General features: G+C 44.9%; 1 protein-coding gene across 1 annotated transcript in view; it reads right to left on the bottom strand.

Annotated features, from left to right (window-relative positions):
- Window positions 1–23,209, bottom strand: part of LOC139263144 (calpain-3-like) — a 224,083-nt gene that overhangs the window by 174,916 nt on the left and 25,958 nt on the right. The window contains 1 exon segment of the mRNA XM_070878759.1: window positions 1,979–2,048. Within this exon segment, the coding sequence (XP_070734860.1) occupies window positions 1,979–2,048 (70 nt within the window).

Genomic DNA, 23,209 nt, shown 5'->3' with positions numbered 1-23,209 from the left:
ACCAGTATCCCGGCAAACTTCTTATTTACCATAACTTTGGCAAAGTCCTCTTCCTTGGTAAACTCCGATGCAAGGTGCTCATTTAGTGTCTTGGTTATGCCTTCTGCCTCCACCAATAGTTCTCCATTGGTGGAGGGGAAGAGAAGTCAGACAAAATGTTTTCTTCAAAGGATAATAGTCTTATAGAAGTTACCAAGGAAGGCTAGTGAAGCAGAGGATATAAGTGCATTCAGGAAACCAATAGGTGCATTTCTGAAGAGAAAGAGTTGAGGATTATGGCGAGAAAGGGGGAAGTAGGAATAATATAAGTGAAGGGTTTTTTTTGGGATAAATGTCCTCTTTCTCTTCCTAATAGCAACGACACTTTTCTGCCATAACAACACTCTGGATACTTGCTACTCTAGAATGCAGGATCAGCAGGAAGCGAACTCCGTAAGAAGCCATCTGTCCAGTAATCTAGATGCGCTGATTGGAAACTTGAGAGCTATTCCCACCAACCCACACAAAAAGGGCTGTTTCATGGATACCGAAATGTTCTTCGTTGCATAGAAGTTGTTTTCAGGGCAGAAATACTCCCTCCCCCTTTCTAATTCCACAAGCCAGGAAGAAAGCTTGGGAGAAGATCAGCCGGACAAAATTCACCTCCACCTTTTAAGAAATTGTACTGTGGTCACCACATTGCAGGAAAGATGTGATTGCACTGAAGAGGGTACACAGGAGATTTATGAGGATGTTGCCAGGGCTGGAGAATTTTAGCTATGAGGAAAGATTAGATGGGCTAGGGTTGTTTTCTTTGGAACAGAGGAGGCTAAGGAGAGACTTAACTGAAGTGTATAAAATTATGAGGGGCTTTGATAGAGTGGACGAGAGCAGAGAGGTCAATAACCAGGGGGCATAGATTTAAAGCATTTGTTGAGGAGAACTTTATTCAACCAAAAGGTGGTGAGGGTCTGGAACTCACTGTCTGAAAGGGTGGTAGAGGCAGAAACGCTCACCATATTTAAAAAGTACTTGGATATGCACTTGAAGTGCCATGATCTACAAGACTACGGACTCAGAGTTGGAAATGGGATTAGGCTGGATAGCTCTTTTTTCGGCCAGCACAGACACGATGGACCAAATGGACTCCTTCTGCGCCATAAATTTCTAAGATTCTATGATTCTATAATGTAGACAAAGTGGGAGAATTGATTCCACAAAGACCACACAGATCACACAGCAAAAACCCAGCCTTCACCACACCGTGAGGACTGCAACTGATTGGGCTATATGAATTAACGGACCTTAGGGAACCTGAACCCGAATGGAGACCGAGGCTAAAATAGTCACATCAGCCAACAAATCAGTCAGTGTCTTCCTTTCCATCTGATATTTTATTAACAGCTTAATAATACTGTTATCTATAATTGCCTGCATTATGTATGTGATTACCTGCCTTTCAGTAGCTACAAATGAATAATGCGCACCTTTATCACAACAGGTTATTTTCTTGATGTCTAACTCATTTTTGCATTTTTTTTCTGTCTCTACAGAAATACTTGGTAACTGAGCTGCACATGGGAACCATGGAGAGAGGATTCTTCAATCTGCTACAGCCATTTTGATTGTATCTGCCAACCCCACGTTGGTAAGGAAGGCTTTCCTTCTCATTGGATCTCTACACTTTCAGGCAGTCATTCTTTTTAGTGTGCCTCATGTATGCTCCCCACGTATGAAAATCCTTCTTTTGGATGGTGACGGGTTGGAATGCTGGATCCCTGATTGTACAAACTAGAGACTAGCAAGTACTGCTGGTGATATTAGCTGACTCAGACTTAATGCATTCATATGATATTCTTCTGTTCACTATTGTAACCCAGTTCTTAACCAGTTGAAGTTAAAATAGCAGATGAATTAGATTGCAGAAGCCATTGAGTATGGGTCCCAAACAATCTCCCAAGTAATTTCTGGGCTTAGATAAGTTAAAGAAAGAGCTTACCCAAATCTCCTTGACAGATATCAGTTCTTGAGGCTCCGCCAATGATGAACTTTGGATTCTCACAGATTTCCTGACGATAAAACAAAAGTCGATTAGCTAGGCCTGTCAGCAACTGAAAATATTTTCTTAACTCAAATATTTCACTCCCCGCTCTGGCAAAATATTCATATTCAGAAAATATTCAGTGTCAGCTGTAGCTCACTGGGTAGCACTCTCACCTCTAAGTCAGAAGGTTGTGGGTTCAAGTCCCACTCCAGGAATTTGAACAGATAATTGCTGAGGGAGCACTGCACTGTTGGAGGTGCCGTCTTTCGAATGAGATGTTAAACCGAGACGCTGTCTGCTCTCTCAGGTGGATGTAAAAGATCCCATGGCATTAATTCGAAGAAGAGCAGGGGAGTTATCCCCGGTGTCCTGGCCAATATTTATCCCTCAATCAACATAACAAAAACAGATTATCTAGTCATTATCACATTGCTGTTTGTGGGAGCTTGCTGTGTGCAAATTGGCTGCTGCATTTCCCACATTACAACAGTGACTACACTCCAAAAGTACTTCATTGACTATGAAGTGCTTTGACATGTCCGGTGGTCATGAAGGTGGTATATAAATCCAAGTCTTTCTTACTTTATCTCTATTAATAACATTGCCACCAAATTACTTTCTCCTGTTCTTTAAACCATTTTCTTGTGCCTGAGGCACACATTTAGGTCTTACTGGCATTGAGATTATCATTTAAAATGTCATATGCTATGTCTAAAGACCACTGTTGGCATTGTTTACTAATATCCTTAGAGTCACCAAGTAAAGCAATATGATTGGTGTTATCGATGAATGCCACTCATGTTATAGAATAGATTAATAACTCCCTAATGAGACTAATACCACTGGAATCAGTGACTAGACCAATACTATTGGTGATACCATGTAGATGAAAGTCACTGATCCTACCAAACAGACCAACCCTGTTGTACTCAACAGATAATTTCATTTGGTCTCATCCAAGAAATTCATAGTGTCATCAAAGAGATGAATGTGTACCCATTAAAGGAAATGCTACAATTAGCCAGTATTCAGTAATTTAGCAATGACCATAAACTGTAGTTGATAAGCCAAAGTCTGACCCAGAAATAAATCCATGGTTGAGAATGTGGTTAAGGAGATCACCTGAAGGCTCAGCTGGAAACATACCCAGGTCTGTGATGTGACAGAAGAGGATGCCACAACCCAGTTATGTTCAAATAAAAACACAAGTTTTACCAAACATTAACAAATCCATGCCTTGACTAGCAATGAGTATAACGTTCAAATTAATGCTGGACAGTGGCACATAGAATGAGGGAGTTGCAGGCTCCTACTTGTCCTAAAATGATGCATCTCTAAGCTTTACCGTTGCATACTTGTTTTTCCAAATAATAATCTGAATTATCTAAAATATTGACTTGTATTTTGGCATTAATTACAGTGCCTCTCAGTCAGACCAAACAGGTGAATAATTGTATAAAATCTGTGCAAAATAATGATGTGGTAGTAGCAGCCTCCTGCTGAGACATGACAATTGCACAGGCTGGTGAACTGACCCGGGGCATATAGGTCATAGGCTCAAGGCTGGAGAAGGAAAAGGACAAGGACAAAATGGATGAGGAGCAGATAATAGGCTCAACAGAAGCCAAGCTCACGATGAACTTACGTTAGTCCAGCTTGTCCTTTCCTTTCCTCATCCAAATTTTTAACAACATTAGAATGTAAGAAAATATTAAACAACCAAGGCCATTCAGCTCATTGAGCAGTGTACTTATTTAATCTGTTGGGGAAGGCGAGTAACTCAACATATTGCATAGTGCCACAATCTGTAACCTTATGACCCAGCAGATCCCTTGTTTCTCCATTACCATTAAGCCAACTGACCAAGCTCCAGATTCATTACAGTTTCGGTTCAAACATGGACAAAAGAGCTGATTACAGAGTTGAGGTGAGACTGCCCTTGCAGCGCGTGTAGCATGAAGGACCCTTAGTAAAACTGAAATCAATGGGGATCAGGGAGTAACTCTCCATTGGGTGGAATCTCATTTCTAGCAAAAAAGGAAGATGATTGTGCTTATTACAGGCCAATTATCTCAGCCCCAGGACATTGCTGTAGGAGATCCTTAGAACATAAGAACATAAGAATTACGAGCAGGAGTAGGCCATTCGGCCCCTCGAGCATGCTCCACCATTCAATAAGATCATGGCTGATCTTCTACCTCAACACCATTTTCCTTGATTCCCTTAATATCCAAAAATCTATCGATCTCTGTCTTGAATATACTCAAAGACTGAGCCTCCACAGCCCTCTGGGGTAGGGAATTCCAAAGATACACCACCCTCCGAGTGAAGAAGTTTCTCCTCATCTCAGTCCTAACTGGCCGACCTCTTATTCTGAGACCGTGACCCCTGGTTCTAGACTCCTCAGCCAGAGGAAACATCCTCCCTGCATCTACCTGGTCAAGCACTGTAAGAATTTTATATATTTCAATGAGATTACCGCTCTTTCTTCTAAACTCTGGCAAATATAAGCCTGGTCTACTCAATCTCTCTTCATAGGACAATCCCCCCCCATCCCAGGAATCACTCAGGTGAACCTTCATTGCACTCCCTCTATGGCAAGTATATCCTTCCTTAGGTAAGGAGACCAAAACTGTACATAGTACTCCAGGTGAAATCTCACCAGGAACCTATATAATTGCAATAAGATGTCTTTACTCTTATACTCAAATCCTCTTGTATTAAAGACCAACATACCATTTTCTTTCTTAATTGCTTGCTGTACCTGCATGTTAACTTTCAGTGATTCGTGGACAAGGACACCCAGGTCCATCTGAACACCAACATTTCCCAATCTCTCACCATTGAAAAAATGCTCAGTTTTTCTATTTTTCATCAGCAAACTTGGATATATTATATTTAGTCCCCTCATCCAAACCATTGATATAGATTGTGAAGAGCTGGTGTAGCGTCCAATGCCCAACTATCTTCAGCTGCTTCATCAATGACCTTCTTCCATTATAAGGTCAGAAGTGGGGCTGTTCACTGATGATTGCAGTGTTCAGTTCCCATTCACAATTCCTCAGATAATGAAGCAGTCCATGCCCATATGCAGCAAAACCTGGACAACATAACTGGCAAGTAACATTCGTGTCACACAAGTGCCAGGCAATGGCCATCTCCAAGGGAGAATTAACCACCATGATATTCAAAGGCATTACCATCACCAAGTCCCTCACCATCAACATCCTGTGGGTCACCATTGACCAAAAACTTAGCTGGACCAGCCACATAAATATTGCAGCCACTAGAGCAAGTCAGAGGTTGGGTATTCTACCAGGAGTGCCTCACCTCCTGCCTCCCTTAAGCCTTTCCATGATCTACAAGGCACAAGTCAGGAGTGTGATGGATTACTCTCTACTTGCCTGGATGAGTGCAGCTCCAATGACACTCAAGGAATGCAATACCATCAGGACAAAGCAGACTGCTTCATCAGCACCCAATCCACTGGCTTAAGCAACCACTCCTTCCACCATTGATGTACCTGGTTGCCACTTGTACGAGCTACAAGATGCACTGCAGCAACTTGCCAAGGCTTCTTCAACAGCACCTCCCAAAGCCACGACCTTTACCACCTAGTAGGACATGGGCAGCAGCAGCATGGGAACAACACCACCTCCAAGTTCCCCTCCAAGTCAAGACTTAAGAACATAATGCGAGGAGTATTCATAATAAGGTGGATGAATTAACTGCCCATGCAGCAATTAGTCAATATGATATAATTGGCATTATGGAGACATGGCTCCAGGGTGACCAAGGCTGGGAGCTCAACATCCAGGGGTATTCAACATTCAGGAAGGATAGACAGAAAGAAAAAGGAGGTGGGGTAGCATTGCTGGTTAAAGAGGAAATTAACGCAACAGTAAGGAAGGACATTAGCTTGGATGATGTGGAATCTGTATGGGTGGAGCTGCAGAATACCAAAGGGCAGAAAACGCTAGTGGGAGTTGTGTACAGACCACCAAACAGTAGTAGTGAGGTTGGGGACAGCAACAAACAAGAAATTAGGGACACGTGCAATAAAGGGGTTATCATGGGTGACGTTAATCTACATATTGATTGGGCTAACCAAACTGGTAGCAATACGGTGGAGGAGGATTTCCTGGAGTGTATTAGGGATGGTTTTCTAGACCAATATGTCGAGGAACCAACTAGAGGGCTGGCCATTCTAGACTGGGTGATGTGTAATGAGAAAGGACTAATTGGCAATCTTGTTGTGCGAGGCCCCTTGGGAAAGAGTGACCATAATATGGTAGAATTCCTTATTAAGATGGAGAGTGACACAGTTAATTCAGAGACTAGGGTCCTGAACTTAAGGAAAGATAACTTCGATGGTATGAGGTGTCAATTGGCTGGAATAGACTGGCAAATGATACTTCAAGGGTTGACGATGGATAGGCAATGGCAAACATTTAAAGATCACATGGATGAACTTCAACAATTGTACATTGCTATCTGGAGTAAAAAATAAAATGGGGAAGGTGGCTCAACCGCAGCGAACAAGGGAAATTAAGGATAGTGTTAAATCCAAGGAAGAGGCATATAAATTGGCCAGAAAAAGCAGCAAACCTGAGGACTGGGAGAAATTTAGAATTCAGAAGAGGAGGACAAAGGGTTTAATTCGGAGGGGGGAAATAGAGTATGAGAGGAAGCTTGCTGGGAACATAAAGACTGACTGCAAAAGCTTCTATAGATATGTGAAGAGAAAAAGATTAGTGAAGACAAATGTAGGTCCCTTGCAGTCAGAAGCAGGTGAATTTATAATGGGGAACAAAGAAATGGCAGACCAGTTGAACAAATACTTTGGTTCTGTCTTCACGAAGGAAGACACAAATAACCTTCCGGAAATACTAGGGGACAGAGGGTCTAGTGAGAAGGAAGAACTGAAGGATGTCCTTATTAGTCGGGAAATTGTATTAGGGAAATTGATGGGATTGAGGCTGATAAATCCCGAGGGCCTGATAGTCTGCATCCCAGAGAACTTAAGGAAATGGCCATAGAACTTATGGATGCATTGGTGATCATTTTCCAACAGTCTATCAAGTCTGGATCAGTTCCTATGGACTGGAGGGTATCTAATGTAACACCACTTTTTAAAAAAGGAGAGAAAACGGGTAATTATAGACTGGTTAGCCTGACATCAGTAGTGGAAAAAATGTTGGAATCAATTATTAAAAATGAAATAGCAGTGCATTTGGAAAGCCGTGACAGGGTCGGTCCAAGTCAACATGGATTTATGAAAGGGAAATCATGCTTGACAAATCTTCTGGAATTTTTTGTGGATGTAACTAGTAGAGTGGACAAGGGAGAACCAATGAATGTGGTGTATTTGGACTTTCAAAAGGCTTTTGACAAGGTCCCACACAAGAGATTGGTGTGCAAAATCAAAGCACATGGTATTGGAGGTAATGTACTGACGTGGTTAGAGAACTGGTTGGCAGACAGGAAGCAGAGATAAACGGGTCCTTTTCAGAATGGCAGGCAGTGACTAGTGGGCTGCCGCAGGGCTCAATGCTGGGACCCCAGCTCTTTACAATATACATTAATGATTTAGATGAAGGAATTGAGTGTAATATCTTCAAGTTTGCAGATAGCACTAAAGTGCATGGCAGTGTGAGCTATGAGGAGGACGCTAAGAGGCTGCAGGGTGACTTGGACAGGTTAGGTGAGTGGGCAAATGCATGGCAGATGCAGTATAATGTGGATAAATGTGAGGTTATCCACTTTGGTGGCAAAAACACGAAGGCAGAATATTATCTGAATGGCGGCAGATTAGGAAAAGGGGAGGTGCAACGAGACTTGGGTGTCATGGTTCATCAGTCATTGAAAGTTGGCATGCAGGTACAGCAGGTGGTGAAGAAGGCAAATGGTATGTTGGTCTTCATAGCTAGGGGATTTGTGTATCGGAGCAGGGAGGTCTTACTGCAGTTGTACAGGGCCTTGGTGAGGCTTCACCTGGAATATTGTGTTCAGTTTTGGTCTCCTAATCTGAGGAAGGACGTTCTTGCTATTGAGGAAGTGCAGCGAAGATTCACCAGACTGATTCCAGGGATGGCTGGGCTGACATATGAGGAGAGACTGGATCAACTGGGTATTTATACACTGGAGTTTAGAAGGATGAGAGGGGATCTCATAGAAACATATAAGATTCTGACGGGGCTGTACAGGTTAGATGCAGGAAGAATGTTCTCGATATTGGGGAAGTCCAGAACCAGGCGACACAGTCTTAGAATAAGGGGTAAGCCATTTAGGACTGAGATGAGGAGAAACTTTTTCACTCAGAGAGTTGTTAACCTGTGGAATTCCCTACCGCAAAGAGTTGTTGATGCCAGTTCATTGGATTATATTCAAGAGGAAGTTGGATATGGCCCTTACAGTTAAAGGGATCAAGGGGTATGGAGAGAAAGCAGGAAAGGGGACTGAGGCGAATGATCAGCCATGATCTTATTGAATGGTGGTGCAGGCTCGAAGGACCGAATGGCCTACTCCTGCACCTATTTTCTATGTTTCTATGTTTCTATAAGGACATAAGAAATAGGAGCAGGAGTAGACCATACGACCCCTCGAGCCTGTTCTGTTATTCAAGGCTCATCTGATCTTGGCCTCAATTCCACTTTTCTGCCTGTTCTCCATAATCCTTCACTCCCCTATATTTCAAAAATCTGTCTTTCTCAGCCTTGAATATATTCAAAGATCCAGCTTCCAAGGCTCTCTGGGGTAGAGAATTCCAAAGATTCATGACTCTCTGAGAGAAGAAATTCCTCCTCATCTGTCTTAAATGAGCGGCTCCTTATTCTGAAACTATGCCCGCTAGTTCTAGATTCCCCCACTAGGGGAAACATCCTCTCACCAGCTACCCTGTCAAGCCCCTTCAGAATCTTATAAGTTTCAATAAGTTCACCTCTCATTCTTCTGAACTCCAACACGTATAGGCCCAACCTGCTCAACCTTTCCTCATAAGACAACCCCTTCATCCCAGGAATCAACCTAGTGAACCTTCTCTGAACTGCTTCCAATGCAAGCATATCCCTCCTTAAATAAGGAGACCAAAACTGTGCACAGTATTCTAGATGTTGTAGCAAGACTTCCCTACTTTTATACTCCATCCATCTTGCAATAAAGGCCATATATTATATGGCCAACTTGGACATATATCGTCGTTCCTACATTGTTGCTGGGTCAAAATCCTGGAACTCCCTACCTAACAGAATTGTGGGAGCACCTTCATCACACAGGCCGATGTGGTGTAAGAAGAAGGCCCATCACCACCTTCTTAAGGGCCATGGGCCTTGCCAGCGATGCCCACATCCCAAGAATGAATATATATATTTTTTAAATCTACACTATCCAACATGACAATTTACAGGAGCACAGTAGAGTCTTATGAAAGAATATGATGCATGCGAGAGGATCACTGAAAAATGAGGTGCATGGGATGGTCTTACTGAAGAATGAGACACATGGTAGTCTCACTGATGAATGAGACACATAGTAGAATGATACTGAAGAATGAGGTGTACTCTTGTGTCAGTGAAGAATGAGGCTGATAATGGAGGCTCACTGAAGAACAATGCTCACAACAGTCATATTGAAGACTGAATTGCATAGTACAGCATTACTCAAGAATGAGGCACAAAGAAAGAAAAACTTTAAATTAAATAGCGCCTTTCATAACCTCAGGATGTCCCAAAGTGCTTTACAGCCAATGAAGTTCTTTTGAAGTGTAGTCACTGTTGTAATTTAGGAAATGTGGGAACCAATTTGCGCACAGCAAGCTCCCACAAACAGCAATGTGACATTGAAACATAGAAACATAGAAACATAGAAAATAGGTGCAGGAGTAGGCCATTCGGCCCTTCTAGCCTGCACCGCCATTCAATGAGTTCATGGCTGAACATGCAACTTCAGTACCCCATTCCTGCTTTCTCACCATACCCCTTGATTCCCCTAGTAGTAAGGACTTCATCTAACTCCTTTTTGAATATATTTAGTGAATTGGCCTCAACAACTTTCTGTGGTAGAGAATTCCACAGGTTCACCACTCTCTGGGTGAAGAAATTCCTCCTCATCTCGGTCCTAAATGGCTTCCCCCTTATCCTTAGACTGTGTCCCCTGGTTCTGGACTTCCCCAACATTGGGAACATTCTTCCTGCATCTAACCTGTCTAACCCCGTCAGAATTTTAAACGTTTCTATGAGGTCCCCTCTCATTCTTCTGAACTCCAGTGAATACAAGCCCAGTTGATCCAGTCTTTCTTGATAGGTCAGTCCCGCCATCCCGGGAATCAGTCTGGTGAACCTTCGCTGCACTCCCTCAATAGCAAGAATGTCCTTCCTCAGGTTAGGAGACCAAAACTGTACACAATACTCCAGGTGTGGCCTCACCAAGGCCCTGTACAATTGTAGCAACACCTCCCTGCCCTTGTACTCAAATCCCCTCGCTATGAAGGCCAACATGCCATTTGCTTTCTTAACCGTCTGCTGTACCTGCATGCCAACCTTCAATGACTGATGTACCATGACACCCAGGTCTCCTTGCACCTGCCCTTTTCCTAATCTGTCACCATTCAGATAATAGTCTGTCTCTCTGTTTTTAGCACCAAAGTGGATAACCTCACATTTATCCACATTATACTTCATCTGCCATGCATTTGCCCACTCACCTAACCTATCCAAGTCGCTCTGCAGTCTCATAGCATCCTCCTCGCAGCTCACACTGCCACCCAACTTAGTGTCATCCGCAAATTTGGAGATACTACATTTAATCCCCTCGTCTAAATCATTAATGTACAGTGTAAACAGCTGGGGCCCCAGCACAGAACCTTGCGGTACCCCACTAGTCACTGCCTGCCATTCTGAAAAGTCCCCATTTACTCCTACTCTTTGCTTCCTGTCTGACAACCAGTTCTCAATCCATGTCAGCACACTACCCCCAATCCCATGTGCTTTAACTTTGCACATTAATCTCTTGTGTGGGACCTTGTCGAAAGCCTTCTGAAAGTCCAAATATACCACATCAACTGGTTCTCCCTTGTCCACTCTACTGGAAACATCCTCAAAAAATTCCAGAAGATTTGTCAAGCATGATTTCCCTTTCACAAATCCATGCTGACTTGGACCTATCATATTACCTCTTTCCAAATGCACTGCGATGACATCCTTAATAATTGATTCCATCATTTTACCCACTACCGATGTCAGGCTGACCGGTCTGTAATTCCCTGTTTTCTCTCTCCCTCCTTTTTTAAAAAGTGGGGTTACATTGGCTACCCTCCACTCCATAGGAACTGATCCAGAGTCAATGGAATGTTGGAAAATGACTGTCAATGCATCCACTATTTCCAAGGCCACCTCCTTAAGTACTCTGGGATGCAGTCCATCAGGCCCTGGGGATTTATCGGCCTTCAATCCCATCAATTTCCCCAACACAATTTCCCGACTAATAAGGATTTCCCTCAGTTCCTCCTCCTTACTAGACCCTCCGACCGCTTTTATATCTGGAAGGTTGTTTGTGTCCTCCTCAGTGAATACCGAACCAAAGTACTTGTTCAATTGGTCCGCCATTTCTTTGTTCCCCATTATGACTTCCCCTGATTCTGACTGCAGGGGACCTACGTTTGTCTTTACTAACCTTTTTCTCTTTACATATCTATAGAAACTTTTGCAATCCGTCTTAATGTTCCCTGCAAGCTTCTTCTCGTTCTCCATTTTCCCTGCCCTAATCAAACCCTTTGTCCTCCTCTGCTGAGTTCTAAATTTCTCCCAGTCCCCGGGTTCTCTGCTATTTCTGGCCAATTTGTATGCCACTTCCTTGGCTTTAATGCTATCCCTGATTTCCCTTGATAGCCACGGTTGAGCCACCTTCCCTTTTTTATTTTTACGACAGACAGGAATGTACAATTGTTGTAGTTCATCCATGCGGTCTCTAAATGTCTGCCATTGCCCATCCACAGTCAACCCCTTCAGTATCATTCGCCAATCTATCCTAGCCAATTCACGCCTCATACCTTCAAAGTTACCCTTCTTTAAGTTCTGGACCATGGTCTCTGAATTAACTGTTTCATTCTCCATCCTAATGCAGAATTCCACCATATTATGGTCACTCTTCCCCAAGGGGCCTCGCACAACGAGATTGCTAATTAATCCTCTCTCATTACACAACACCCAGTCTAAGATGGCCTCCCCCCTAGTTGGTTCCTCGACATATTGGTCTAAAAAACCATCCCTTATGCACTCCAGGAAATCCTCCTCTACCGTATTGCTTCCAGTTTGGTTAACCCAATCTATGTGCATATTAAAGTCACCCATTATAACTGCTGCACCTTTATTGCACGCACCCCTAATTTCATGTTTGATGCCCTCCCCAACATCACTACTACTGTTTGGAGGTCTGTACACAACTCCCTCTAACGTTTTTTGTCCTTTGGTATTCTGCAGCTCTACCCATATAGATTCCACATCATCCAAGCTAATGTCCTTCCGAACTATTGCCTTAATTTGCTCCTTAACCAGCAATGCTACCCCACCTCCTTTTCCTTTTATTCTATCTTTCCTGAATGTTGTATACCCCTGGATGTTGAGTTCCCAGCCCTGATCATCCTGGAGCCACGTCTCCGTAATCCCAATCACATCATATTTGTTAACATCTATTTGCACAGTTAATTCATCCACTTTATTGCGGATACTCCTTGCATTAAGACACAAAGCCTTCAGGCTTGTTCTTTTAACACCCTTTGTCCTTTTAGAATTTTGCTGTACAGTGGCCCTTTTTGTTCTTTGCCTTGGGTTTCTCTGCCCTCCACTTTTCCTCATCTCCTTTCTGTCTTTTGCTTTTGCCTCCTTTTTGTTTCCCTCTGTCTCCCTGCATTGGTTCCCATCCCCCTGCCATATCAGTTTAAATCCTCCCCAACAGCACTAGCAAACACTCCCCCTAGGACATTGGTTCCGGTCCTGCCCAGGTGCAGACCGTCCGGTTTGTACTGGTCCCACCTCCCCCAGAACCGGTTCCAATGCCCCAGGAATTTGAATCCCTCCCTGTTGCACCACTGCTCAAGCCACGTATTTATCTGCGCTATCCTGCGATTCCTACTCTGACTATCACGTGGCACTGGTAGCAATCCCGAGATTACTACTTTTGAGGTCCTACTTTTTAATTTAGCTCCTAGCTCCTTAAATTCATTTCGTATTGAGCAGGTAATCTGTTTTAGTGATGATGATCGAGAGCTAAATATTGGCCAGGGCGCCGAGGACAACTCCCCTGCTCTTCTTTGAAATAGTGCCATGGGATCTTTTACATCCACCTGAGCGTGCAGACGGGGCCTTGGTTTAACATCTGATGTGAAAGACGGAACCTCTGAGAGTGCAGCACTCCTTCAGCACTGCACTGGAGTGTCAGTCTAGATTTTTGTGCTCAAGTTCCTGGAGTGGGACTTGAACCCACAACCTTTTGACTCAGAGTGCAGTTTTGCAGGGTACAATCTTCCAAAACGCTCTTGATTCAGGAATTTTACCCTTGAATTGGAAAATTGCCAATGTCACTCCGTTATTGAAGAAACATGGGAGAGCGAAACCGAGAAACATAGAAACATAGAAAATAGGTGCAGGAGCAGGCCATTCGGCCCTTCGAGCCTGCACCACCATTCAATAAGATCATGGCTGATCATTCCCTCAGTACCCCTTTCCTGCTTTCTCTCCATACCCCTTGATCCCTTTAGCCGTAAGGGCCATATCAAACTCCCTCTTGAATATACCCAACGAACTGGCATCAACAACTCTCTGCGGTAGAGAATTTCACAGGTTAACAACTCTCTAAGTGAAGAAGTTTCTCCTCATCTAAGTCCTAAATGGCTTACCACTTATCCTTAGATTGTGTCCCCTGCTTCTGGACTTCCCCAACATCGGGAACATTCTTCCTGCATCTAACCTGTTTAGTCCCTTCAGAATTTTATATGGTTCTATAAGATACCCTCTCATCTTTCTAAACTCCAGTGAATACAGGCCCAGTCGATCCAGTCTCTCCTCATATGTCAGTCCTGCTATCCTGGGAATCAGTTTGGCGAACCTTCGCTGCACTCCCTCAATAACAAGAACGTCCTTCCTCAGATTAGGAGACCAAAACTGAGCACAATATTCACCAAGTCCCTGTACAAAAGCTGGGGTCCCAACACTGAGCCCTGTGGCACCCCACTAGTTACTGCCTGCCATTCTGACAAGGACCCGTTTATCCCGACTCTCTGCTTCCTGTCTGCCAACCAGTTCTCTATCCACATCAGTACATTACCCCCAATACCATGTGCTTTAATTTTGCACACCAATCTCTTGTGTGGGACCTTGTCAAAAGCCTTTTCAAAGTCCAAATACACCACATCCACTGGCTGTCTCTTGTCCACTCTACTAGTTACATCCTCAAAAAATTATGGAAGATTTGTCAAGCATGATTTCCCTTTCATAAATCTATGCTGACTTGGACCGATCCTGACACTGCTTTCCAAATGCGCTGCTAAATCATCTTTAATAATTGATTCCAACATTTTCCCACTACTGATGTCAGGCTAGCATTCTATAATTCCCCGTTTTCTCTCTCCCTCCTTTTTTAAAAATTGGTGTTACATTAACTACCCTCCAGTCCATAGGAACTGATCCAGAGTCGATAGACTGTTGGAAAATAATCACCAATGCATCCACTATTTCTAGGGCCACTTCCTTAAGTACTCTGGGATGCAGACAATCAGGCCTGGGGATTTATCGGCTTCCAATCCCATCAATTTTCCTAACACAATTTCCCAACTAATAAGGATGTCCTTCAGTTCCTCCTTCTCACTGGACCCTCAGTCCCTAGTATTTCCAGAAGGTTATTTGTGTCTTCCTTCGTCAAGACAGAACCAAAGTATTTGTTCAACTGGTCTGCCATTTCTTTGTTCCCCATTATAAATTCACCTGCTTCTGACTGCAAGGGACCTACATTTGTCTTCACTAATCTTTTTCTCTTCACATATCTATAGAAGCTTTTGCAGTCAGTTTTTATGTTGCCGGCAAGCTTCCTCTCATACTCTATTTTCCCCCTCCTAATTAAACCCTTTGTCCTCCTCTTCTGAATTCTAAATTTCTCCTAGTCCTCAGGTTTGCTACTTTATCTGGCCAATTTATATGCCTCTTCCTTGGATTTAACACTATCCCTAATTTCCCTTGTTCACCACGGTTGCCCCACCTTCCCCATTTTATTTTTATTCCAGACAGGGATGTACAATTGTTGAAGTTCATCCATGTGATCTTTAAATGTTTGCCATTGCTATCCACCGTCAACCCTTTAAATATCATTCGCCAGTCTATCCTAGGCAATTCAATTCTCATACTATCGAAGTTATCTTTCTTTAAGCTCAGGACACTAGTCTCTGAGTTAACTGTGTCACTCTCTATCTTAATGAAGAATTCTACCATGTTATGATCACTCTTCCCCAAGGGGCCTCGCACAACAAGATTGCTAATTCGTCCTTTCTCATTACACATCACCCAGTCTAGGATGGCCAGCCCTCTAGTTGGTTCCTCAACATATTGGTCTAGAATACCATCCTTAATACACTCCAGGAAATCCTCCTCCACCGTGTTGCTACCAGTTTGGTTAGCCCAATCTATATGTAGATTAAGGTTGCCCATGATAACTGCTGTAACTGCTGTACCTTTATTGCATGCATCCCTAATTTCTTGTTTGATGCTGTCCCCAACCTCACTACTACTGTTTGGTGGTCTGTACACAACTCCCACTAGTGTTTTCTGCCCTTTGGTATTCTGCAGCTCTACCCATACAGATTCCACATCATCCAAGCTAATGTCCTTCCTTACTATTGCGCTAATTTCCTCTTTAACCAGCAATGCTACTCCACCTCCTTTCCTTTCTGTCTATCCTTCCTGAATGTTGAATACCCCTGCATTTTGAGTTCCCAGCCTTGGTCACCCTGGAGCCATGTCTCTGCAATGCCAATTATATCATATTCATTCATTGCTGCCTGCGCAGTTCATTCATACACCTTATTATGAATACTCCTCGCATTGAGGCACAGAGCCTTCAGGCTTGGCTTTTTAACACACTTTACCCCTTTAGAATTTGGCTGTAATGTGGCCCTTTTTGATTTTTGCCTTGGGTTTCCCTGCCCTCCACTTTTACTTTTCTTCTTTCTATCTTATATTTCTGCGCCCATTCTACTTCGCTCTGTCTCCCTGCATAGGTTCCCATTCCCCTGCCATATTAGTTTAATTCCTCCCCAACAGCACTAGCAAACACTCCCCCAAGGACATTGGTTCCGGTCCTGCCCAGGTGCAGACTGTCCGCTTTGTACTGGTCACACCCTGCCCAGAACCAGTTCCAATGTCCTAGAAATTTGAATCCCTCCCTCATAGAAACATAGAAACATTGAAAATAGGTGCCGGAGTAGGCCTTTCGGCCCTTCGAGCCTGCACCGCCATTCAATAAGATCATTGCTGATCACTCCCCCTCAGTACCCCTTTCCTGCTTTCTCTCCATACCCCTTGATCCTCTTAGCCGGAAGGGCCATATCTAACTCCCTCTTGAATATATCCAATGAACTGGCATCAACAACTCTCTGCGGCAGGGAATTCCACAGGTTAACAACCCTCTGAGTGAAGAAGTTTCTCCTCATCTCAGTCCTAAATGACCTACCCCTTATCCTAAGACTATGTCCCCTGGTTCTGGACTTCCCCAACATCGGGAACATTCTTCCCGCATCTAACCTTCCAGTCCCGTCAGAATCTTATACGTTTCTATGAGATCCTCTCTCATCCTTCTAAACTCCAGTGAATAAAGGCCCAGTTGATCCAGTCTCTCCTCATATGACAGTCCAGCCATCCCTGGAATCAGTCTGGTGAACCTTCGCTGCACTCCCTCAATAGCAAGAACGTCCTTCCTCAGATTAGGAGACCAAAACTGAACACAATATTCCAGGTGAGGCCTCACTAAGGCCCTGTACAACTACAGTAAGACCTCCCTGCTCCTATACTCAAATCCCCTAGCTATGAAGGCCAACATACCATTTGCCTTCTTCGCCGCCTGCTGTACCTGCATGCCAACTTTCAATGACTGATGAACCATGACACCCAGATCTCGTTGCACCTCCCATTTTCCTAATCTGCCGCCATTCAGATAATATACTGCCTTCGTGTTTTTGCCCCCAGAATGGATAACCTCACATTTATCCACATTATACTGCATCTGCAATGCATTTGCCCACTCACCTAACCTGTCCAAGTCACCCTGCAGCCTCTTAGCGTCCTCCTCATAGCTCACACCGCCACCCAGTTTAGTGTTATCTGCAAACTTGGAGATATTACACTCAATTCCTTCATCTAAATCGTTAATGTATATTGTAAAGAGCTGGGGTCCCAGCACTGAGCCCTGCGGTACTCCACTAGTCATTGCGCACCACTCTTCGAAGCCACGTATTCATCTTAGTTATCCTGCAATTATCGGCCTATTAGTTTAACGTCAGTTATGGGGAAGTTACTAGAATCTGTTATTAGGGAAAGTGTGATGGAGTATTTGGACAAATAAGAACTGATCAGAGAGAGCCAGCATGGATTTGTAACGGATAACTCATGTCTGACTAATCTAGTTGCATTTTTTGAGGAGGTTACTAACGTGGCCGATAAGGGAGTGTACATGGATATTATTTATATGGACTTCAAGAAGGCATCAGATAAGGTCCGCATAAGAGACTGTTAGCAAAAATTAGAGCACATAGATTGGAGGCAGTCTATTGGTATGGGTGGGGAATAGGTTAAGAGCGAGGAGACAGAGTGTAAGGGTAATGGGTATGTACTCAAATTGGCAGGATATGACTCACGGTGTCCCCTGGGATTTGTACAGGGGCCCAGCTTCTCACTATATTTATCAACGACTTAGAGAAAGGAATAGAGGGTCATATATCCAGATTTGCTGATGACACTATGGGCCTGAACTTGGTGGCCTTACCACCCACTGCCGCTGGCTGCCACCGTGTTTTTTGGGCGGTCTGCCCTCAGTGCCAGTTTCCTCTAGGCCTCCCACCGGTGGGAGGGGAGGACCGCTGGGAACCGCCCGCTGACGGCCGCCAGCGCACAAGGCGCGTAAGTGACCTCCCGCCCACCGAACTGCCATTTTGTTGTGAGCGGGAGTCGGCGGCAGCAGGGGGAAGGACCACTGCTTGAAGGCAAGTCTAACCCCAACGGTAAGTAAGAAGACCTTCAAAAAAAGGTTAGTGAGCTTCTTTTAATTTTTTTTCAGTGATTTGTGTTGATGGGGTCCCCCGAAGGTGTTCCAGTGGCTTTTTTTTGGTGTGTAAATGTTTATTTTTAGCTGCTCCCCCCCGCCCCGTCCTCCCTGGCCCCGACTCAATTCTCGGCGGCACCTTGGCCAGGATTGCATTTGCTGCCGAGATCCCACCCCCTGCCGCCCAGATTCACGGCTTAAGTTGTTTTTTTGCCGTCGAGCGGTACTGGCATATCTTTCAGAGGAATCTTCGCGGCAAAGTACCACCCGGTCTCTCGGTGGTCCTTTGAGCGGCACTTGGGCAGGCCTTGCCTTTCACCAAGTTCGGGCCCTAAGTTAGGATGCACAGTAAGTAGTGTAGGTAAGAGCAGAAAGTTTCAACGGGACATTGGTAGATTCAGTCAGTGGCAAAACTACAGCAGATGAATTTCAATGTGGGGAAGTGTGAGGTCATTCACCTTGGACCTAAGAAAGTAGATCAGAGTATTTTCTAAACAGTAAAAATCTAGGGGTGGCAAAATTTCCCCGCGCTGGGTTTGGGGTGGTCATTCCATTTATTGGTTATTTTTGCACCGGCGCAGGAAGCACCCAACCTCGGCGCAGAATTGGCCTCTTTGATGAAAAACAATGGTTGTTATGCTAATGAAGTGCTCGCGGGGCGCATCGCTCAGTGCCGTGCTCAGCACATCAGCGCGTGCTGATGACGTCAGCGGGGCACGGACATACCACATTACTTTGACGCGTCACAACACCCCTTCCCTTTTGAAGGAGAGGGCCACTGTGAACTCTGCAGCCTCTTTAGTGGTGCCCACTGGGCCATCAGGGAGGGTGTCGGCTGGGCCAGCAGCTTGGCACCCAAGAGGGGTTGCCGGTCTGTATGTTGGTGGCCCGGCCACACCAGAGGCCGCCATTGCTGGGCCGACTGAAAAGTCGGCCGACAGAAAAAAGATGGCAGTCGCCACGCTACCACCTCCCCTTTAACGGTGGCCAGGGCGCCAGAGCCGCCACAGCATTTCGCCCCGAGAAGCGGTCAATGGCATCGCCCCACTCCGACCTCGCGTCCGTGGGGCATATCCCCCGAGGGGCGCAAAGGGGTCGGCGCCATGCGATAAGGGGTTGGCGCGCACGGCGATGATGTCATCACCATGCATGCGCCATGTCGGTAAGGCGCAGTGCAAAGCAGTTTTCGCCAACGGAGTCCCAGGGCGGTACTCTGGCCGCCATGCCCGGGCAAAAACCATTTAGTACCCCTTTAGCGCCTCCCAGAGGCACTAATGGGCCTTTCTGAGAGGGGCAATTTGGGCTCCAGGAACTGTTGAGGAGCAGACAGATTTAGAGGCCCGAGTACAGAAAGCATTAAAAACAAATGGTCAGGTATAAAAAAAATATAAAGGCTAATGGAATGTTGGCCTTTATCTCAAGAGGGCTGGAATACGAAGGGTGGAGGTTATGTTTTAATTATATAAAGCTCTGGTTAGACCCCATTTGGAGCAATGTGTTCAGTTCTGGGCACTGCACCTCAGGAAGGCTAGATTCACCAGAAGGATACCAGGGCTAAAAGGGTTGCATAGAATCGGCTCGTGCTCCATTGGGAATAGAAGATTAATGAGTGATCTAATTGAGGTGTTTAAGATGATTAAAGAATTTGATAGGGTAGATAGAGTGAAAGTATTTCCTTTGGCAGGGGCATCCAGAACAAGGGAGCACAACCTTAAAATTCGAGCCAGGCAATTCAGGGTGATGTCAGGCAGCACTCCTTCACATAAAGGCTAATAGAAATTTGGAACTCTCTCCCTCAAAAAGCTGTTGAGGCTAGGGGGGATCAATTGAAAACCTCAAAATTAAGATAGATTTTTGTTAGGCAAGGATATTAATGGTTACGAAACCAAGGCGGGTAGATGAAGTTAAGATCAGCCATGATCTAATTGAATGGTGGAACAGGCCCGAGGGACTGAATGCGGCCTCCTCCTGTTCTTATGTTACTATGTGGCTTCACAAGTTCCTCCATAGAAAGAAAGAAGAGAGAACTTGCATTTATATTGCTCCTTTCACATCCTCAGGACACCCTAAAGTGCTTCACTGCCAATTAATTACGTTTGAAGTGCCATTGGTGTTGTGACATAGGCAAACATACCAGCCAATTTACGCATAGCAAGGTCCCACAGCGGCAATAACATAAATGACCAGATAATCTATTTTAGTGATGTTGGTTGATGGATAAATTTTGGCAAGGACACTGTCTATTGCTGACCCCTGTGGAATCAAAGCGTATATTTACCAGCTGTGTGTTGGTCCTGTGTGTAAGTTGAATGTGCTTATACTAAAGCACTCCACTCATAACCACTGTCACAACACACTGACTGCCCTTCATGTACAGTAACGAGTACTCCCATCCGTGCCCACCCACAGTGCACAGACAGCCCTTCACTAACAATAAAAGCGATATTCCCACCCTCACCCAGCTACCACAGAACACAGATTGCCCTTCACTACAGTCACTTTAATGGGCCCACCGTCACAAACCAGAGACCTTCTAGAAAACAGCTTCTGTTTGGATCCCCTACCTTTGGTCTTTTCCACAATATGTTCTTCACTTTTGAGGACTTTTGTCCAAGTTCCTTATACCCGAGGGACTCGACCGAGGCTGGAAAAATATCATCTTCAAATAGAATCTTTTTGTGCAGGCACTCCTGCTTCAGCGTCGCAAAGTCCTGCTCACAAAACTTGATGGGCTTGTGAATCGACCCTTGCCCATCCCGTCGCTCCCTCTTGCGCACCAAGCGGTCACAGAAGTGCCCTGATGCTGCGTATGGCATGGCTTCCAGCAAAAGATGTTCACTTCGATCTCTATCAACAGTTAGAGGGCTAACAAGGCAGCAACTACCTCACCCAGGAGCAGGTGACAGCACGTTACAATACCTTCAGAGGACACCAACTCCTGGCATAAATCCAGGCTGCTCATTCCGGATTGGATGGGTTTCAAACTACGTCACAATAGAGTAAAAAAGCAGATCTCCTTCAGGCCATTGGCCGAGGTACAATGGCGAAAGAACAAAACCTACACGCTGAGGGACTGCTGAGTTACAACAGTCAGAGAGGTTACATTGATAACATTGATGAAGAATAGAAGGAAAAAGAGAGATAAACATCCTTTTTTTGTATCCAAAGAACTGAAAGAGGCCCAGTCTGCCTCAGCAAATGGCATTGAAGGTTAAAGCTGCATTCAATGGGCTGTGTGTGTGACACACTATAGGCTTTAATCCGATAGAGACACAGCCCTATTGATTGTTGGTCTTGTGGTCCTGGCTGGGCTGTTGTTGAGTTTGTGGCCTCAAGTGATACTGTCTTTCTCCCCATAATTCTAATCCTCTCACCTCCCAATGCCTGGATAGAGTCAGAGGTCTGCGGGTTTTAAAAATAAACTTTTCTCTCTGTTCTCATTGATTTAACCTATTACAATTCGGGCTTAGAATCATAGAAAAATGACGACACAGGAGACCATTCAGCTCATTGTGTCTGTGCCAATCGAAAAAGAGTTACCCAGCCTAATCCCACCTTCCAGCACTAGGTCCACAGGGCCCGAATTTAGCCCTCCAGTTTTTTCGATGCACCTCCGAGCCCCCCGCCGACATTGTACAGCAAAAGCAGCGGCAAAAGAAATACTTGCAATTATGGCCAATTCTCGGGTCGTCTGTCGCGGTGGCGTGGCGCAGAACACAGAGGGGGGTGTGTGGAGCTAGATCCGTGCTGGCCGTGCAGAGCCGGCAGGGGGGCGGGGCCTGATCGGAGTGCCTGTGAGAGTGCCGACAGCACACACATGGGCGTTGCAGCGTTCACGCATTGCTCAGTGGGGCGATAACATTGGCAATCGGCCATTTTTAAAGGGAGAACCTCTCACTTAGTTTTGGATGCCTGATTGATGTTTTGAAAGCTATAGGAGTGCTGTTTGGAGTACTCTGCAAGAAATCAACTGCTAAACCTCCACAAGGAGTGCTGCATAGGTGAGAATCATTCATTGCTGCAAGCAAAATAAGGACTTTGTGTTTTGAGAAATCACTGCGTGTCAATTCAATAGAACAATGCAACTCCATGCCCCAAGAATGGAGAATTTCACGCATTAAGAAGTGGAGGTACTAGTGAATATAATCGAGGAAAGATGGCAAGAGTTCGATATGAGCAACAGAGGTCACAGAAAAGTGCCAGCCAAAGAAATTAATAAACGCTGGAATAAAGTTGCAGAAGATTACTGAGCAGTGGTGAATACCACGAGAAATGGAAGGCAGTATAAAAAGAAATGGTAGGACCTTGGTTAAGCAGTTAGTGTAAGTAATATTTTCATTTGTCAATGGAATTGCGTCTGTAAATGTGACCATCTGTATATGTCCGACCCAGCACGAAAGACACCCTCTCTAACAAGTTATGTTTTCATCTTTGCAGAAGAAATTGACCCACAACAAAAGGGAAAGAACTCGAACAGGAGGAGGCCCGCCAAATCTGCACCCACTGACACACTTGGAACAAAGGGTCACTGCTTTGATGGGTCCTAGCTGGAGGAAAGCAATCAGTGCTGCACAAGCTGGGCCCACACGCGAGGGAGAGGGTAAGTACTGAAAATTACTCATGGCCCTTCAAATCAACCTGCTGCCTGGCCTGCTACATGTGAGCCTACTCATGCCACCCATCCTGCCCCCTCCTCTGCTGCTAACCACTTGACTGTTCTGTTATATTTTGCAGAACCTGATGCCAATCCTGAAGATACGGAAGAAGATTCAGATGCGGGCGAGCCAGACCAACTTTGTAGGGGGGAGGGGATGGCCATGGAGAGGTATGAAGGGGAGAATCTTGAACTTGCGTTGCCAAGCACATCCATGATTTCTGATTCGTCATTCC

The sequence above is a fragment of the Pristiophorus japonicus genome, chromosome 4 (genome assembly GCF_044704955.1).
Source record: "Pristiophorus japonicus isolate sPriJap1 chromosome 4, sPriJap1.hap1, whole genome shotgun sequence".
Classification (NCBI taxonomy): domain Eukaryota; kingdom Metazoa; phylum Chordata; class Chondrichthyes; family Pristiophoridae; genus Pristiophorus; species Pristiophorus japonicus.
Note: the sequence above shows the minus strand (reverse complement) of the source record. Positions and strands in the feature narration are given on the sequence as shown.